This window comes from Staurois parvus, unplaced genomic scaffold (genome assembly GCF_062004578.1).
Source record: "Staurois parvus isolate SC_StPar_1 unplaced genomic scaffold, SC_StPar_1.0 ptg000232l, whole genome shotgun sequence".
NCBI lineage: Eukaryota > Metazoa > Chordata > Amphibia > Anura > Ranidae > Staurois > Staurois parvus.
In genome coordinates this window covers 3,902,417-3,918,501 of record NW_028318028.1, presented here as the reverse complement: position 1 = coordinate 3,918,501, position 16,085 = coordinate 3,902,417, and the positions used below count along the sequence as shown (strand labels likewise).

General features: G+C 42.1%; 1 protein-coding gene across 1 annotated transcript in view; it reads right to left on the bottom strand.

Moving 5' to 3' along the window:
- LOC149460242 (delta-like protein A) overlaps positions 1 to 14,476 on the bottom strand; it is a 91,369-nt gene extending 76,893 nt beyond the window's left edge. The window contains exons 1-2 of the mRNA XM_089679810.1: positions 14,015 to 14,476; positions 12,969 to 13,208 (exon numbers count right to left, since the gene is read on the bottom strand). Of these exons, the coding sequence (XP_089535936.1) occupies positions 12,969 to 13,208; positions 14,015 to 14,059 (285 nt within the window). The 5' untranslated portion in view covers positions 14,060 to 14,476. The remainder of the gene's footprint in view (positions 1 to 12,968; positions 13,209 to 14,014) is intronic.
- Between the last annotated feature and the right edge of the window lie 1,609 nt (positions 14,477 to 16,085).

The window sequence follows — 16,085 nt, the reverse complement described above, 5'->3', positions numbered from 1 at the left end:
TTTACAAGCCGACCTCAATGCACTGTTTAATTGGGCAACTATGTGGCAAATGAGGTTTAATGTTGATAAATGTAAGGTTCTGCACTTGGGGGCTAAGAATATGCATGCATCATACATACTAGGGGGAGTACAACTGGGGGAATCAATGGTGGAGAAGGATCTGGGAGTCCTGGTAGATCACAAGTTTAATAATGGCATGCAATGCCAAGCTGCGGTTTCTAAAGCGAGCAAAATCCTCTCTTGTATTAAAAGAGGTATAGACTCCAGAGAGAGAGATATCATATTATCCCTGTACAAATCATTAGTAAGACCTCATCTGGAATATGCAGTTCAGTTTTGGGCACCAATTCACAAAAAGAACATTGGGGAACTGGAGAAAGTACAGAAAAGGGCAACCAAACTGATAAGAGGCATGGAGGAGCTCAGCTATGAGGAAAGATTAGAGGAACTGAATTTATTCTCTCTTGAGAAGAGGAGATTAAGGGGGGATATGATCAACATGTATAATACATAAGGGGGGATATGATCTCCATGTATAATACATAAGGGGGGATATGATCTCCATGTATAATACATAAGGGGGATATGATCTCCATGTATAATACATTAGGGGGGATATGATCTCCATGTATAAATACATCAGTGGTTCATATAGTGAACTCAATGTGGAGTTATTCACCATGAGGTCACCACAGAGGACAACGGGGCACTCTTTTCGTCTGGAGGAAAAGAAATTTAATCTCCAAACACAGAAAGGTTTCTTCACAGTGAGAGCTGTGAAAACGTGGAATAGACTCCCTCAAGAGTTGGTTCTGGCCAGCTCAGTGGATTGCTTCAAAAAGGCCTGGATTGTTTCCTAAATACACAGAATATAACTGGATACTAACATTTATAGGTAAAGTTGATCCAGGGAATATCCAATTGCCTTTCGGGGGATCAGGAAGGAATTTTTTTTCCCAGCAGGTGCAAATTGGATCATGCTTTGCTGTTTTTTTTTGCCTTCCTCTGCATCAACTGTGGATATAGGATTATAACTTCTTTTTTTTTCCTATGGTTGAACTGGATGGACTTTTGTCTTTTTTCAGCCAGACTAACTATGTAACTATATGACAGTTGAATCTGAAAGAAAAATTAAATTTTACAGCTGTAGTTTTTAAGTTTGTATTTTTGAATCTTAAAATAATCTAACTATTCTAATCAATACATATTAGAATTTCCTGTAGCTGTAAGCATCATTATAACAACATTTGATGCCATTGTATGTGTAGTTTATGGGTGAGCAACCATTTTGACCAGTAAGATTGTTAATGTTATAGCTGAAATTTAATCTGCTTAGAATTTGCCTTCCCTGATTCCTACTTTGCCCCTTCATCAATATGCTAAATACAATTTAGTCAAAGTCAGTTTTATTTAAATGCTTTCATTTTACAGTGATATCGTCCCTGGGTCTCTGTCCTTCGCTATGCAATGGAGGCAGGTTACGGCTGGTGGGAGGAGCCAGCAGGGTGCTTCCTGAAAATATCGCAGGACCCTACCTCAAAACTACTCTCAAAGTTCCTCAGCCCTGATGCAAGCAGTAGATTAGTTCTTGGGAGGAGTTATGCAAATATCAAAATGCCTTGATAGGTGAGTGTCAGTTTGGCAGAGTGGGCATTCCTAGGCAGACCGCATTTGCATGAAGACTAGCCTAGGTAACACCCACATGTGATTCTGAGCCTTCAGAAACTGAAATTTAAATTAATGGATCAAATGGATGGAAATGAAGGAGGCCAGGAACAGTTAGACAGGGGAAGAAAGAGCTAGATGATGCTGGACATTCTCCAGCCAGGAAAAGAGGTGGGCTCTATCTGACTTGCTGCAGCTTCCAAGTGTAGCAGTGTAGCTTTGGTGCTGGCTGCACACATTGGGCAATTTTGTGGAATTGTTGGAAGTATCCCATCAGTTTTCAACCATAGCAGATTCTCCCTTTCTTTTTGCTTCCCACTTTCAGACATTTAAGCAAATAAAATTGTGGCTAACTGTAATTACAACCACCATGTGGCTTGTCTTAACGTCTTTCCACTCCAGCTGTAATAATTTAGTCTAAAACTGAGGAACTGAATGCTGTGTGCCATTAAATTCTCTGCAAGTTCATTTTCAATTGAAAGCTAATGGAAAGGCTGACTGTTTGGTGATCTAATAGATAACAACTGGATCATGGAAATGGATCCAGTACATAACAGTTGGATCTGGAAATTTCTGAGAGCCTTTGGAGCAGATACTCTATAGTTAACCAATCTTGGGAGGAATGGGAAAGGTGGTGGTGGTGGTGAAGGCTGGCTGGACACAAGGAATGGGTGGAACTTTTTTCTTAGTTTTGGATAGAGCTGTGCAGTGTGGGACCCCCAATAAAGTTTTTATTGCTGCTTCTGTTCCCACTGGGGAGGCTTACTCTTCATTGTGTCCTAGTGACCATTGTTACTGAGACAGAAAGTAAGTGGAAATCCTCAATTTTGAAGTTGTCATGGAAAAAAAATGATGAGAGGGAGCTCTTCAAATGGGGACACGTTCTGGTGGCAACTGTCTAAGGCACAATTTCTCAACCAGGGTTCCATGGAACCCTAAGGTTCCTCCAGAGGTTGCTAGGGGTACCTTGAGCAATGACCAATTTCTGCCTTTCAAATACCGGTAAGTTCCCACTGGCACCATTGATCTTTTTTTAGCTATCTGTAAAGGGCTAATTCTACCTAATGGACACAGGTGTAAGGAGCATTCTTCCCACTGACCATCACACTAATATACAATGAGTTGTAGACATAATGATTTTTAGCAGGGGTTCCCTGAGAATGGAAAGTTATTTCAAGGGTTCCTCTGTGTTGAAAAAGTTGAGAAAAGCTGGTCTAAGGCATAGAATCCACTCTTTTTGAGGAGATTTTGATGACCCTTTCCTTCTCTATCCAAATCTAAAAAAAAAAAATTGGCTATACATACAGATTTTTTAACAAAAAAGTTTTTTTTAGCTTTGGGTAGTTTTTTGTTGTTTGTTCCCCTGCAGGGGGGATTTACTTTGCAGTTGTCCTGGTGACCACTGTAACAAGAACAAAAGTAGATGGGAATTCTAAAATTTTACTGTTGTCATGGTTTACAGTAGGTAAGGGGACATCCCCAAATAGAGACAACTGTTCCGGTGACAATTGTCCAAGTATCTGGTTGGTGTATGTCCTGTAGACTCCACCTGTTGCTGTAATGTCACTTTGAGGAGGGCTGGCCCCATAAGAAATAAGTAAAGAAGCAGTAAATGTAGAGTAAGGCTTGTGAGAAACATCTAGGAGTAGTTGTCAGTGCATGAGAAGAAATGTATGCCCTCTGCACAAATGAATTTGAGTCAACAGTCTTGTGATCTCCAAGGTTAATGTAATGGGTAAACTACAAGCTAGTATAAGCTACTCTCCAGATGATAAGTCCTAGCACTTGGGTCGTTGGTTCGAAATCCAACCACGGCACTACCTGCATGGAGTTTGCATGTTCTCTCTGTGTCTGTGTGGGTTTCCTCCGGGTACTCCAGTTTCCTCAAAGACACGCTGGTAGGTTAATTGGCTCCAGTCTAAATTGGTCCTGGCATGTGGATGTATGAATTTGAGTGAGGAGCTTTAGATTGTGAGCTCTTTGGGGGCAGGGATTTATATGAATGTACAATACACTCACTGGCCACTTTATTAGGTACACCTGCTTGGTAACACAAATTGCTAATCAGCCAATAACATGGCAGCAACTCAATGCATTTAGGCATCTTGACGTAGTGAAGAAGACTTTCTGAAGTTCAAACTGAGCATCAGAATGGGGAAGAAGGGGGATTTAAGTAACTTTGAACATGGCATGGTTGTTGGTGCCAGACAGGCTGGTCTGAGTATTTAAAAAACTGCTGATCTTATGGGAACTCTAGGGTTTACAGAGAATGGTCCCAAAAAGAGAAAATATCCAGTGAGTGGCAGTTGTGTGGACGAAAATGTCTTGTTGATGTCAGAGGTCAGAGGAGAATGGGCAGACTGGTTTGAGACAACAGAAAGGCAATATGGACCAAAATCTCTGAGGAATGTTTCCAACACCTTGTTGAATCTATGCCAGAAAGAATTAAGGCAGTTCTGAAGGCAAAAGGGGGTCTAATCTGGTACTAGCAAGGTGTACCTAATAAAGTGGCTGGTGAGTGTATATATGTAAATTGCTGCATAAATAGACAGTGCTATATACTGTAACTACCTGTAATAAATAAATGTACAAGAATACTAACTAGATAAATATTACTTTGGTAAGGCTGATATTCTGCTATCAGTACAACACATTCTTTACCTCTGCTACGGTGTAACACATACTATGCGTGTTATGTGTGGTGTATGGTAATCACATTCAACAAGATTCTATAATTAAATCTAAAAACTTATAAGAAAACAGGTACTGGGATGGAGTAAAACCTTGAACCCCGTTTCTGCCACCACATGCTTTGGTTCCTTCCTTCTACATCAGTGGTTCTCAACCTGTGGGTCGCGACCCCTTTGGGGGTCGAACAACCCTTTCACAGGGGTCGCCTAAGACCATCGGAAAACACATGTTTCCGATGTGTAAAGAGCAGCTACTGTGTAGAAAGCAGCTGCTGTGTTGAAAGCAGCTACTGTGTTGAAAGCAGCTACTGTGTTGAAAGCAGCAGTATTGGAGGTAAAACGACACTTCATGAATTATAATTACTGGGTAAATAATTTTATGGTTGGGGGTCACCACAACATGAGGAACTGTATTAAAGGGTCACGGCATTAGGAAGGTTGAGTACCACTGTTCTACATCAATGTTGTGATGTAGGTGTAAAGGGTTAGAAGATGGAACCATGGTACGCGCTGGGGAATACACAAATACAAAAGAAAGGTTAAAGTGACACTAAACTCAGGTTTAAAAAATGTATTCAAATATGTATTCTTAACTTAGAAAAGTCCCTTCTATTTCTCTCAGCCTGACTTCTCATTAGAGGGTGGCTACACTTATTCTCCATGGTCCCTGTATGTATGTATTTATTTAAGGTACTTATATAGCTCTGTCAATTTACACACATATTATACATTCACATCAGTCCTTAATCCTCAAGGGGTGTACAATCTAAGGTCCCTAGCTTACATTCATACATACACAAGCCAATTTAGACAGGATCCAATTCACCTACCAGCATGTCTTTGGAGTGTGGGAGGAAACTGGAGTACCCACAGAAAACCCATGCAGGCACAGGGAGAACATGCAAACTCCAGGCAGGAGGTGCCATGGCTGGGATTCGAACCAATGACCCTAGTACTGCCAGGCACTGTGCTGCCCACAGATGGACTATGGACTATGTAGTGTGCATAGAGTAGTGCTCATAAACTCAACTAACATCCACTGCTCATTCCAAACAAATGAAAATGGGGGGAAATGTAAAGGTTCAGGACCTCATGGAGAAAATTACAATGAGGTGGAAAAACACAGTTAGAAACAATTTAAGAAAAATAAATGACAGGCCCACTGAGGATGGATGTGTGTGGATTATATTTGAAGTATAAGGATATTGTTTTGCGTCACTTTAAACACTGAAGAGACTGAAAGAGGCTGCAGCCCTAAGTCTAGGTTCACCCCTAAGCGTTTTCCATGTGTTTTGCAAAAACGCACAGCAGTCCATTTAACATGATTTCCTATGAGACAGGTTCACATCTCTGCGTTTTCACCCTGTGCTTTTTTGGAAAGGGTCAGGGACTTTTTTAAATGCAAAAGGTTGCATTTTCGGTTCTATAGACTTCAATGGAGATGCTGCAGAAAAGCATGTAGTGCGTTTTTGATGCATTTTTTACACGTTTTTGATGCGTTTTGCGTTTTAATCTGCTAGGTAACAAGTAAAAAAAACACGCAAAATACATAACAAATGCTGCAAAAACGGATCAAGCACACCACATAGGTGTGAACCTAGCCTAAATCAGAGTGAAGGTAGAAGGCACAGGTCTACACTACCTCTTCTACTTCAGGACACTTATATCTGTTTTTTTTGTGTAACTTAGTAGGTGTTGCTTAAATCCAAACTGTCCTCATAAATTGATGACTAACAAGGTACAAGACTTATTTATTTATGTCAGGTACTTATATAGTGCTGTCAATTTACGCAGTGCTTTACATATATATTGTACATTCACATCGGTCCCTAACCCTCAAGGGGTGTACAATCTAAGGTCCCTAACTCACATTCATACATACACATACTAGGGCAATTTAGACAGGAGCCAATTCACCTACCAGCATGTCTTTGGAGTGTGGGAGGAAACTGGAGTACCTGGAGGAAACCCACACAGGCACAGGGAGAACAGGCAAACTCCAGGCAGGAGGTGCTGTGGCTGGGATTCAAATCAACAACCCTAGTACTGTCAGGCGGAAGTGCTAACCATTTAGCCACTGTGCTGACTTTACTGCTGCTATTAATATGGTTCAAAAACCACTGATGTGATTCTAGCCATAACAGACAATTAGCACTTCCAAACAGTAAAGGACAGCGTACGTGTAATGGTATGGTTACTGTGAGTCACTTCCCCTTAGTACATTGCTCACGACCTTATTCAGTAGCAGCCTTTAGACTTATTCACACATAAGGTTGGGGAGCTGTAAAATCTCATTTGAGCTGTGCTTTTACTGCCCCCCAACTGCAACCCTTTTAGCTGCAGAGGTAGTGGGTGCAGGTGTACACAGGCCGTGGCCACGATGCCTTGCTTCATGGCAGCAGCAGCAGTTATACTCCCTGTTGCTTTAGGCGGGCATAGCACCCACAAACCGCTTCCCACTCAAGTGAATGGAGCCGCTATGTAAGTGCCCTGCAACTGCATGCAATGCAAGTGGTTTTGGTGTGCTATTACGGCAATCAAGGTGTTATAGCAGGTGGTGAGGAGGTGATACAATACCTTCTCGCCTCCTGTCAAATGGTCTCTGAAGAGCAAACCAAATGCAGGTCGCTTTTCAGGGAGCACAGCTAGTGTCAATATTTGGTGTTTGGCATAAGCAGTGAGCACCAAGTGAAAGCGTGTGAACATTATGATTGTATAGCCCATAACATAATTACTTTACAGAAATCGTTCTAAACCGGGACCCCTAAGGAACTCTTGAAATAATTTTCAGGTCTTGGGGAAGCCCTGATAACAATTACTATATCTGCAGATTACATAACAAAGGGTGCTCAATAAGTTGATGAAAGTTGAAAATAAGGAATGAGGTGCCCTAAGAGTATTTGTCACCTGGACAGATGATTTTTAACACCCAACTGCTCTAAACGATAAAACTATTTTTAGTCTTCAAATTGAATGAATAATATTAATACCAGAAAAGGAAGCAGACAGTGAAAGTTGTAGTGTCTGCTAACATCATTGGTAAGTGTTGAAGTGACCCCTTACTTTGTTGGCCAATAGAAAACTGCCCCTTGCATTGGTGGTCAGTAGGAAATTTCCCTTTTGTATTGGTGTTCAGTAGAAAATTTCTCCCTTCTACTGATGGGCAGTAGAAAATGCCCCCTTGTATTGATGGGCAGTAGAAAATTGCTCCCTTGCATTGGTGGTCAGTAGGAAATTGCCCTTTTGTATTGGTATTCAGTAGAAAACTGCCCCCTTGTATTGATGGGAAGTATACATTTGCCCCTTTGTACTGATGGGCAGTAGAAAATGGCCCCTGTGCATTGGTGTTCAGTAGAAAACTGCCCCCCTTGCATTGATGGGCAGTAGAAAATTGCCCCTTTGTACTGATGGGCAGTAGAAAATTGCCCCTTTGTACTGATGGGCAGTAGAAAATGCCTCCCTTGTATTGATGGGCAGTAGAAAATGGCCCCTTGCATTGGTGTTCAGTAGAAAACTGCCCCCCTTGCATTGATGGGCAGTAGAAAATTGCCCCTTTGTACTGATGGGCAGTAGAAAATTGCCCCTTTGTACTGATGAGCAGTAGAAAATGCCCCCCTTGTATTGATGGGCAGTAGAAAATTGCCCCCTTGCATTGGTGGTCAGTAAGAAATTGCCCTTTTGTATTGGTGTTTAGTAGAAAACTGCCCCCTTGTATTGATGGGAAGTATAAAATTGCCCCTTTGTACTGATGGGCAGTAGAAAATGCCCCCCTTGTATTAATGGGCAATAAAAAATGCCCCCCTTGTATTAATGGGCAATAGAAAATGCCCCCCTTGTATTAATGGGCAATAGAAAATGGCCCCCTTGTATTAATGGGCAATAGAAAATGCCCCCCTTGTATTAATGGGCAATAGAAAATGCCCCCCTTGTATTAATGGGCAATAGAAAATGGCCCCCTTGTATTAATGGGCAATAGAAAATGCCCCCCTTGTATTAATGGGCAATAGAAAATGCCCCCCTTGTATTAATGGGCAATAGAAAATGCCCCCCTTGTATTAATGGGCAATAGAAAATGGCCCCCTTGTATTAATGGGCAATAGAAAATGCCCCCCTTGTATTAATGGGCAATAGAAAATGGCCCCCTTGCATTGGTGTTCAGTAGAAAACTGCCCCGCTCGTATCGATGGGCAGTAGAAAATTGCCTTTTTGTACTGATGGGCAGTAGAAAACTGCCCCCCTTGTATTGATGGCCAGTAGAAAATGCCCCCCTTGTATTGATGGCCAGTAGAAAATGGTCCCCTTGCATTGGTGTTCAGTAGAAAACTGCCCACCTTGTACTGATGGGCAGTAGAAAATGCCCCCCTTGTATTGATGGGCAGTAGAAAACGGCCCCTTGCATTGGTGGTCAGTAGAAAATTGCCCTTTTGTTTTGCTGGTCAGTGGAAAATAATCCCTTGTATTGATGGTAAGTGTAGGCAGAAGAGCCGCTACTCAAGGTCCCCCAGCATGTCCAGGAGGAGCCCTAGGGTTGGGAAAGGCTGCTTTAGAATGATGCAGTGTAGATAGGATGGGCAGTAAAGAGTGATTATTGTATAAAATATGTATAGAATGAAGTGTATGTGTATTATGTCTAACATGGAAATAAATAATGCACTAATAGGTAACAAGGTAGACTTAGTACTTGTTATGGTTATGTACAAGAAGACAAATAGCTTTAGCCCCCGGTCACTCCGGTGTGACTTCTCATGCAAATTGATCATTTCACATTGCACGACAAGTCGCACCCTATTGTCCACAATGGAAGCGGCAGTCATATCTGTAGGATTCCAACTCCGCCGGAGTCGAGACGATTTTGAAACTATTTCATGCACTACTTTTTGCAAGGTCAGGTGCGACTTGCATAGACATCAGTGCATGAAGTCACGTAGGTGTCTTCCAAGTCGCACCTGAAATCGGACAGACCTACGAATTTGAAATTGTGCTAATTCAAGTGAATTTGCATGATTTCAAAGTTGGATTCGGTGTGACCGAAGACTTAGACATATGGGGTAGCTCAAGAGTAAGCATCTTACAATTCTCGAGTGAGTAACAAGAAGTTCCAATCCTCTTCACAACTTTTAACACTTCGTCCACCATGGCATATCTTCTATGAAAAGTGATGTAGAGCAACTTTATTAATATTGATAGTCATTATGTCTCCTTAGCGGAATCTTTATTTTCTGACCAGTGGGATGTGGGTGCAAGTTATGACCTTCAGCTGGGACCCAAAGTCTAACTTCTACACCACCTCCAATTCATTAGTGTCTTCATCATTAGTAAAAGCATGTAAGGCAGTGCAAGGAACAATGAAATGGTGTAAGATGGACCTTCCTATGTATGTATAGGTAATGCATTCATTGAGGATATATGCAACCTGAAATGTGGGTGTAGAGGAGTAATGGGATCCTGGGCTCTACACAAAGCTGACTTTGACAATTCGGAGAAATTGTTAAGCACAGGTATCCACTTATCTTCTCTAGTTATCCATGATGCCCAACATCATTTCTGCAATATCCATCTTTCATTAGTTAGAACAATTGAAACTTAGTACTGTTTAGCCCTGGGTTACTGACTTTTTCATACTGCCTGATCCAGGGCCGTGGATAAGGGGGTACCACCAGTTCCCCTGGATGGGGACCAGGCCAGCAGGGGGGCCCAGGCAGCTAAGTGAATCAGATGTGGGCAGGGAGGGTGATCGGCACAGCAGGGGTGCAATTACAGGAACCAATCCCCTGTATGGCTCTCTCTGTGCAGCAACTGAAAGCTGGCTTCTTCTCCTCTTCTTCCCGCTTTCAGCTGCTGCAGAGAGAGCCATACAGGGGACTGGTTCTAGTAATTGCACCCTCCATCCCCGCCACATCCATCACCCTCCCTGTGCATGATGCATTTCCCTCTTCTGTCCAGGCCCCCCTGTGTGCTCCCACCCCGCAGTGCTGCAGGGTTCCCTCTTCTTCTCCCCATCGGCAGCTTCAAGCATAATGGGATCCTTCAGGATGGAGAGTGGTGGAAGAGTCCAGTCCAGTAAATATGTCACATTTACCAGCCCCTTCCTTTCCTGAATGAACACAATGAGTGATCGGTAATGATCACTCGCAGTGTTCATGCAAAACTGAAAAATAGTAAACTGTGTTTTTTTGCGAGGAGGGGCCCTGTAAGATTGGCCATATGGGGCCCAGTGGTTTCTAACCGCAGCCCTGCCCTTCATAGTAGTTTGTATTACTTAGGATCTTACTTTGCGGGGTGTACATTAAATAGTTATTTGTGTTTATTTTGTTAAATTTAGGTATAACAAATGGATATTTTTAGTTGCAGGGGAATCTATTTTAATGAAAGAGTGCTTAGACATAGAGCAATTTACTTGTTAGATAAACTTGCTTCCAAGAAACGTACCAGTATCTGGATTGCAAGGTAATGAATTTTTGACTCGGGTTCTATTTTAATTATAGAAAATAATCAAAAACTAAAAATTCTAAAGAGAACATAACACAATTATAAAAAGAGAATACACAAACCCCTTCGACTTAGACCATGCTAATTTAGGCTGCCACCTAGATGGCAGGGAAATATATTAGTCATTAAAAACTAATTTCTGATTGGCATATGATTCATAAATACAGTCTGGTATCCCAAGGAAAATGCCCACAATAACTTGAAAAAACACAACTATATAATTAAAGGTTGTTACCTAGATAAAATGCTTATGAAATGAGAAAAAGGTTAAACTAAAAAACACTGGAAGGCTGTTGATAGTTTCAAGCCATATAACATGCGTTACAGAGTAAACATATTGGGGTTGATTTACTAAAACCGGAGAGTGCAAAATCTGGTGCAGCTGTGCATGGTAGCCAATCAGCTTTTAACCTCCGCTTGTTCAATTAAGCTTTGACAAAAAAATGGAAGCTGATTGGTTTCTACGCAGAGCTGCACTGATTTTTGCCCATTCCAGTTTTAGTAATTCAACCCAAATGTTTATAACAAAAAGAAAAGGTTCCTGATTACAGGAGGGTTTATTCCTCTTGACAAAGTCATCGTGGAGGCACCAAAAAAGCGTGCTAGTAGATTTCATGACATAAGCCTAGATCATGAAGATTAGAGGATTCCTGTAAAGAGTCTGTAAAATAATGAGCTACCACCAGAGGGTGCTGGTAGACAAAGGCACAATGACATTGAGATCCCATCCATAGGGTTCCTGGTAGACAGATGTTTGTGACCAGAGATGGGGCAACTGAAAGACAAAGGTTCTATGACCAGAGAAGCCATAATTAGAAGGATGCTAGCAGACAAAGAACATGTGCACCACTAGAGGCTATTGCCTTGACAAGAACAACCAAAACTATGGTGATCTATGGCACCTTTAGAAGGTACTGATAAAGGGTTTAGGACAATAGAAAATTCATAACTGGGGTTTCATTACAGAGAAAGGTCCTGTGACTTGAGACACAACTGAAGGGTGCTGAACAATGATTTATTAGCCACACCACTGGATGGTGCTCTAAAGAATATGTGTATTTTACCTTAGTTCTAGGTAGACAAAGGCTGTGGGGAGCCTAGTACTAGGTAGACAAAGGCTGTGGGGAGCCTAGTACTAGGCACACAAAGGCTTTGGGGAGCCTAGTACTAGGTAGACAAAGGTTGTGGGGAGCCTGGAACTAGGTAGACAAAGGCTGTGGGGAACCTAGTTCTAGGTAGACAAAGGTTGTGAGGAGCCTAGTACTAGGTAGCCTAGCTCTAGGTAGAGGAAGGCTGTGGGGAGCCTAGTTCTAGGTAGACAAAGGCTGTGAAACATAGTTCTAGGTAGACAAAGGTTGTGGAGAGCCTAGTACTAGGTAGCCTAGCTCTAGATAGAGGAAGGCTGTGGGGAGCCTAGTTCTAGGTAGACAAAGGCTATGGGGAGCCTAGTTCTAGGCAGACAAAGGTTGTGGGGAGTCTAGTACTAGGTAGACTAAAAATAACTATAAGGTGCCAGGATTAAAATTTTTAGTATTGAGGTCATATAGCTATTCCCATGAGACCAGTCAGGAACAACTACATTTGAACTTCAGGCCCCTCACCTAGTAGGGCATTAACTATGCTTTTATGTTAGTTTACCATTCCTAATAGGAGCAAATATTCTACCGTAACTTTTCGGTACCTTTGTGCCCCATCGAAACATTACTGATTAGCTCTGTATCATGAATTTCAAAATCAAAGCAGCTTGAGCCATTCTTAGACATCAAATGATTATCCAGCATCAAATATGACCATTGAACAATCTCTTGGGAAATAAAGATTATGGAAGGCAAGACCATGTACACATCTCTGGGGTCACATTAAACCAGCCAGTAGAATTTCCTGATGAGATTTATTGGCAATGGGTGTCTGCTTCGATCTAAAGGTGACGATAGACAGTTAGGTCATGATTTGGTCCTCACAAAATCTATGTCCTGCTATCTGTGGGTTTTTATTTCAACCACAAATAAGGAAACATGCTCTACCCAGGTGCTATCAGGCTGGTTCTAGCTTTTAAGCTCTACCTTACTCTTGAACCTGGGAATTGTTATCTTTATCAATGAAATAAACAAGATTCTGACTTACCGGCCATTTGAAGTGAAATGGGACTCGTATGGGTGTGCTCGAAGATATGGCCTCTGGATCCATGGCCATAAGGTCACTTAGAGCAGTCCCAAATGTGCAGGGCGGATCTGGGGACACCACCGGCTGAGCATGCTTCAAACACACCCTGAAGAATATGCGGCAGGAGCGACCAGCTACACATACCCCACGGGGACTACTGAATGAGTGGACCTTCAGCTCAAATACACCAGCTGGGTAGACCTGGGGAGACAATAACTGAACTCATTATAGATATAACATACAGTGAAAAGCCATAAAGGTTATCTTGAAACTCACATGGGCTTATGTAATAGGACAGTGCACAGAACAATAGTAATGTCCACAGTAACCCAAACCAACCAGTAAGATTTTATTGGCTAAAAGTAGCCGGCACAGTGGAAAATGACTGGTTGCTCTGGGTTATCATTACGGTTAACATATTGTTTACCCTGTAATATATAAAGTTCAATAAAACTGTGTATTTATGTTCAAAGACAACTTGCGCAGAACAGAACATACCCCCCAGGGCAGAGAACCTCATGAAATAATGCAGCACAATGAGTGTAATATAATAGATAATTTTATCTGCATATACTCAAGATCTGATACTAACAGTAGACTAAGTAAGAAATGATAAAAATATACCCCACCGCAGGGTTTAAATTATTATTTAGTGAAGTATAACAATCTTTTGGTGGGGGAGTGGAGCAGTAAAATGCATACAGTAACTCATAGTAACTAGAGTTTATCTCCTCATTTTGGAGCCAAGAGGACAATGGTAGATGATCTCTAATTGCTAGGGGTTCAGCTTTTGCTGTATGCCTGTCCTATTCCATAAGGGCAATAACATTTCAAGCAAAATAATTAATTCATGAAAATTATTATTTAGTTTGCATTACCACATGTATACTATACCCTCTAGTCCTTTATACAGGGTAGTACCCCTACCTTGTATAAAGGACCCTTACTCAATTTTATACAAAGGAAAATCTGTAGAAGTCATCAGGTTGCTTCACATAACTACTCACCTCTGGCACACAGAGCATTCCCATCAGGACCAAAACTAGAAGCATCCTTGCTGTCGTCTTATACCCTAGTAACTAAATCCTGGATGAGTCCAGCAATGAAAGAAAAGTCACACTTGTGTTCCTGCCTTCCAGAAAAATGGAGCTAAATGAAGCCCACGGGGGTATTTACCCACCAGGACCAGGCAGGATGAGGTAGAAGAAGATGGAACTGGTACAAGCAGCACCAGGCAGGGCAAATGTCCAGCCAAGGGGAGGGCACACCGGTTGATGTTGCTGGGTATCAGATCTGGTGATTGAGGATAGTTTTTGGTTTCCTTGAGTTATAGAAAAGTTCTGTCCAGGAGAGTCGACTTGTAAAGCTCAGTAAATATCCCTTCAGCCAGGCAGAAGACTATTTGACATCGGAAGGGCTTGGATGCTTTGTAAAGCTCAATCCTGTGTGGTCTTTTGTCTGTAGATGTAGCCTGCCTGCACTGTGACTAAAGTTCTGCTAAGTCAATGCTAGGCTTTTATACTGAGCCAGACCCTCCTGGTGTCAGATGGCCCCCACCCCTCCCCTGACTCCCTCTCTGTGCTCACCCCCCCTCCACCTTGTCCATCCCTTCCTCCTCAAGTCACACTTTCTTTGATGAGCTACCCTAAACCTTGAACAACAGGAATTAAAGCCTTTGCCCCAAAATGGGATGACAATAGCTTTACCCATACAATTACCATCATAGTAATAATAATAACTAGCCTTATACATTGGATGACAGTCTGCCAGTCACACAATATAATGCCCTCGAACCCCTTGTGTATTGTACTGTTACTGTATTGTCTCATGTACTGTCCCCCACTATAATGTACAGCGCTGAGCAAACCTTTTGGTGCTATATAAACACTGTATAATAATAATAATAATAATGTCTATGAGGCTAGAGCTATAGGGACAACCACTACGCCATTCAAAATAAATTGTGCGGTTGGTCTGTTATTTACACCACGTGGCGATCACGTATGATATTCTTTTCCACAATTTTGGTTTGGGGTTGGGGGGGGGGGGGGGGGGTAGCAGATCATTTTCTGTATTCCAAGTCACTCAATGGTAAAAACTGCCGTATACATTGGATGACAGTCTGCCAGCCGCACAATCGAATGCCTATGAGGCTAGAACTATAGGGACAACCACTACGCCATTCAAAATAAATTGTGCAGTTATTTACACCACGTGGCAATCATGTGATATATTTGTCCACAATTTTGGTTTGGGGGTAGAAGATTTATTTATTTCAGGTACTTATATAGCGCTGTCAATTTGTGCAGTGCTTTACATATATATTGTACATTCACATAAGTCCCTAACCCTCAAGGGGTGTACAATCTAAGGTCCCTAACTCACATTCATACATACACATACTAGGGCCAATTTAGACAGGAGCCAATTCACCTACCAGCATGTCTTTGGTGTGTGGAAGGAAACCGGAGTACCCGGAGGAAACCCACACAGGCACAGGGAGAACATGCCAACACCAGGCAGGTGGTGCCATGGCTGGGATTTGAACCAACGACCCTAGTACTGCCAGTCGGAAGCGCTAACCATTTAGCCACTGCACTGCCTGTGTTATACTTTCCTACTGTGTGCAGTAGTTTTGCACAGAGTAGCCTGGATTCTCCTCTTCTTGGGTCCCCCGCAGGCTCACCTGGCCCCTCTCTCCTGTCCAATTAACCTACCAGCATGTTTTTGGAGTGTGGGAGGAAACCGGAGTACCCGGAGGAAACCCACACAGGCACATTTTCTGTATTCGAAGTCACTCAATTGTAGATGGGTAATCTCAGTGCCCAATTTTATTATTATTATTATACAGGATTTCTATGGCGCCAACAGTTTACACAGCACTTTACAACAATATGAAGGATATGAAAAAAAAGTAATTTGGGGTTTAATTGGGGCATTGAGCTCCTGGCTACGACCGCTCGTGTAATCACAGCTAAGAATTGCCCAACACAACAAGTATTGAATTCCAAATCAGACAATCAATAGCAGGCAGTTTTAATCTGGCTACGCGCATTACAATCTGATTGTACAATCATC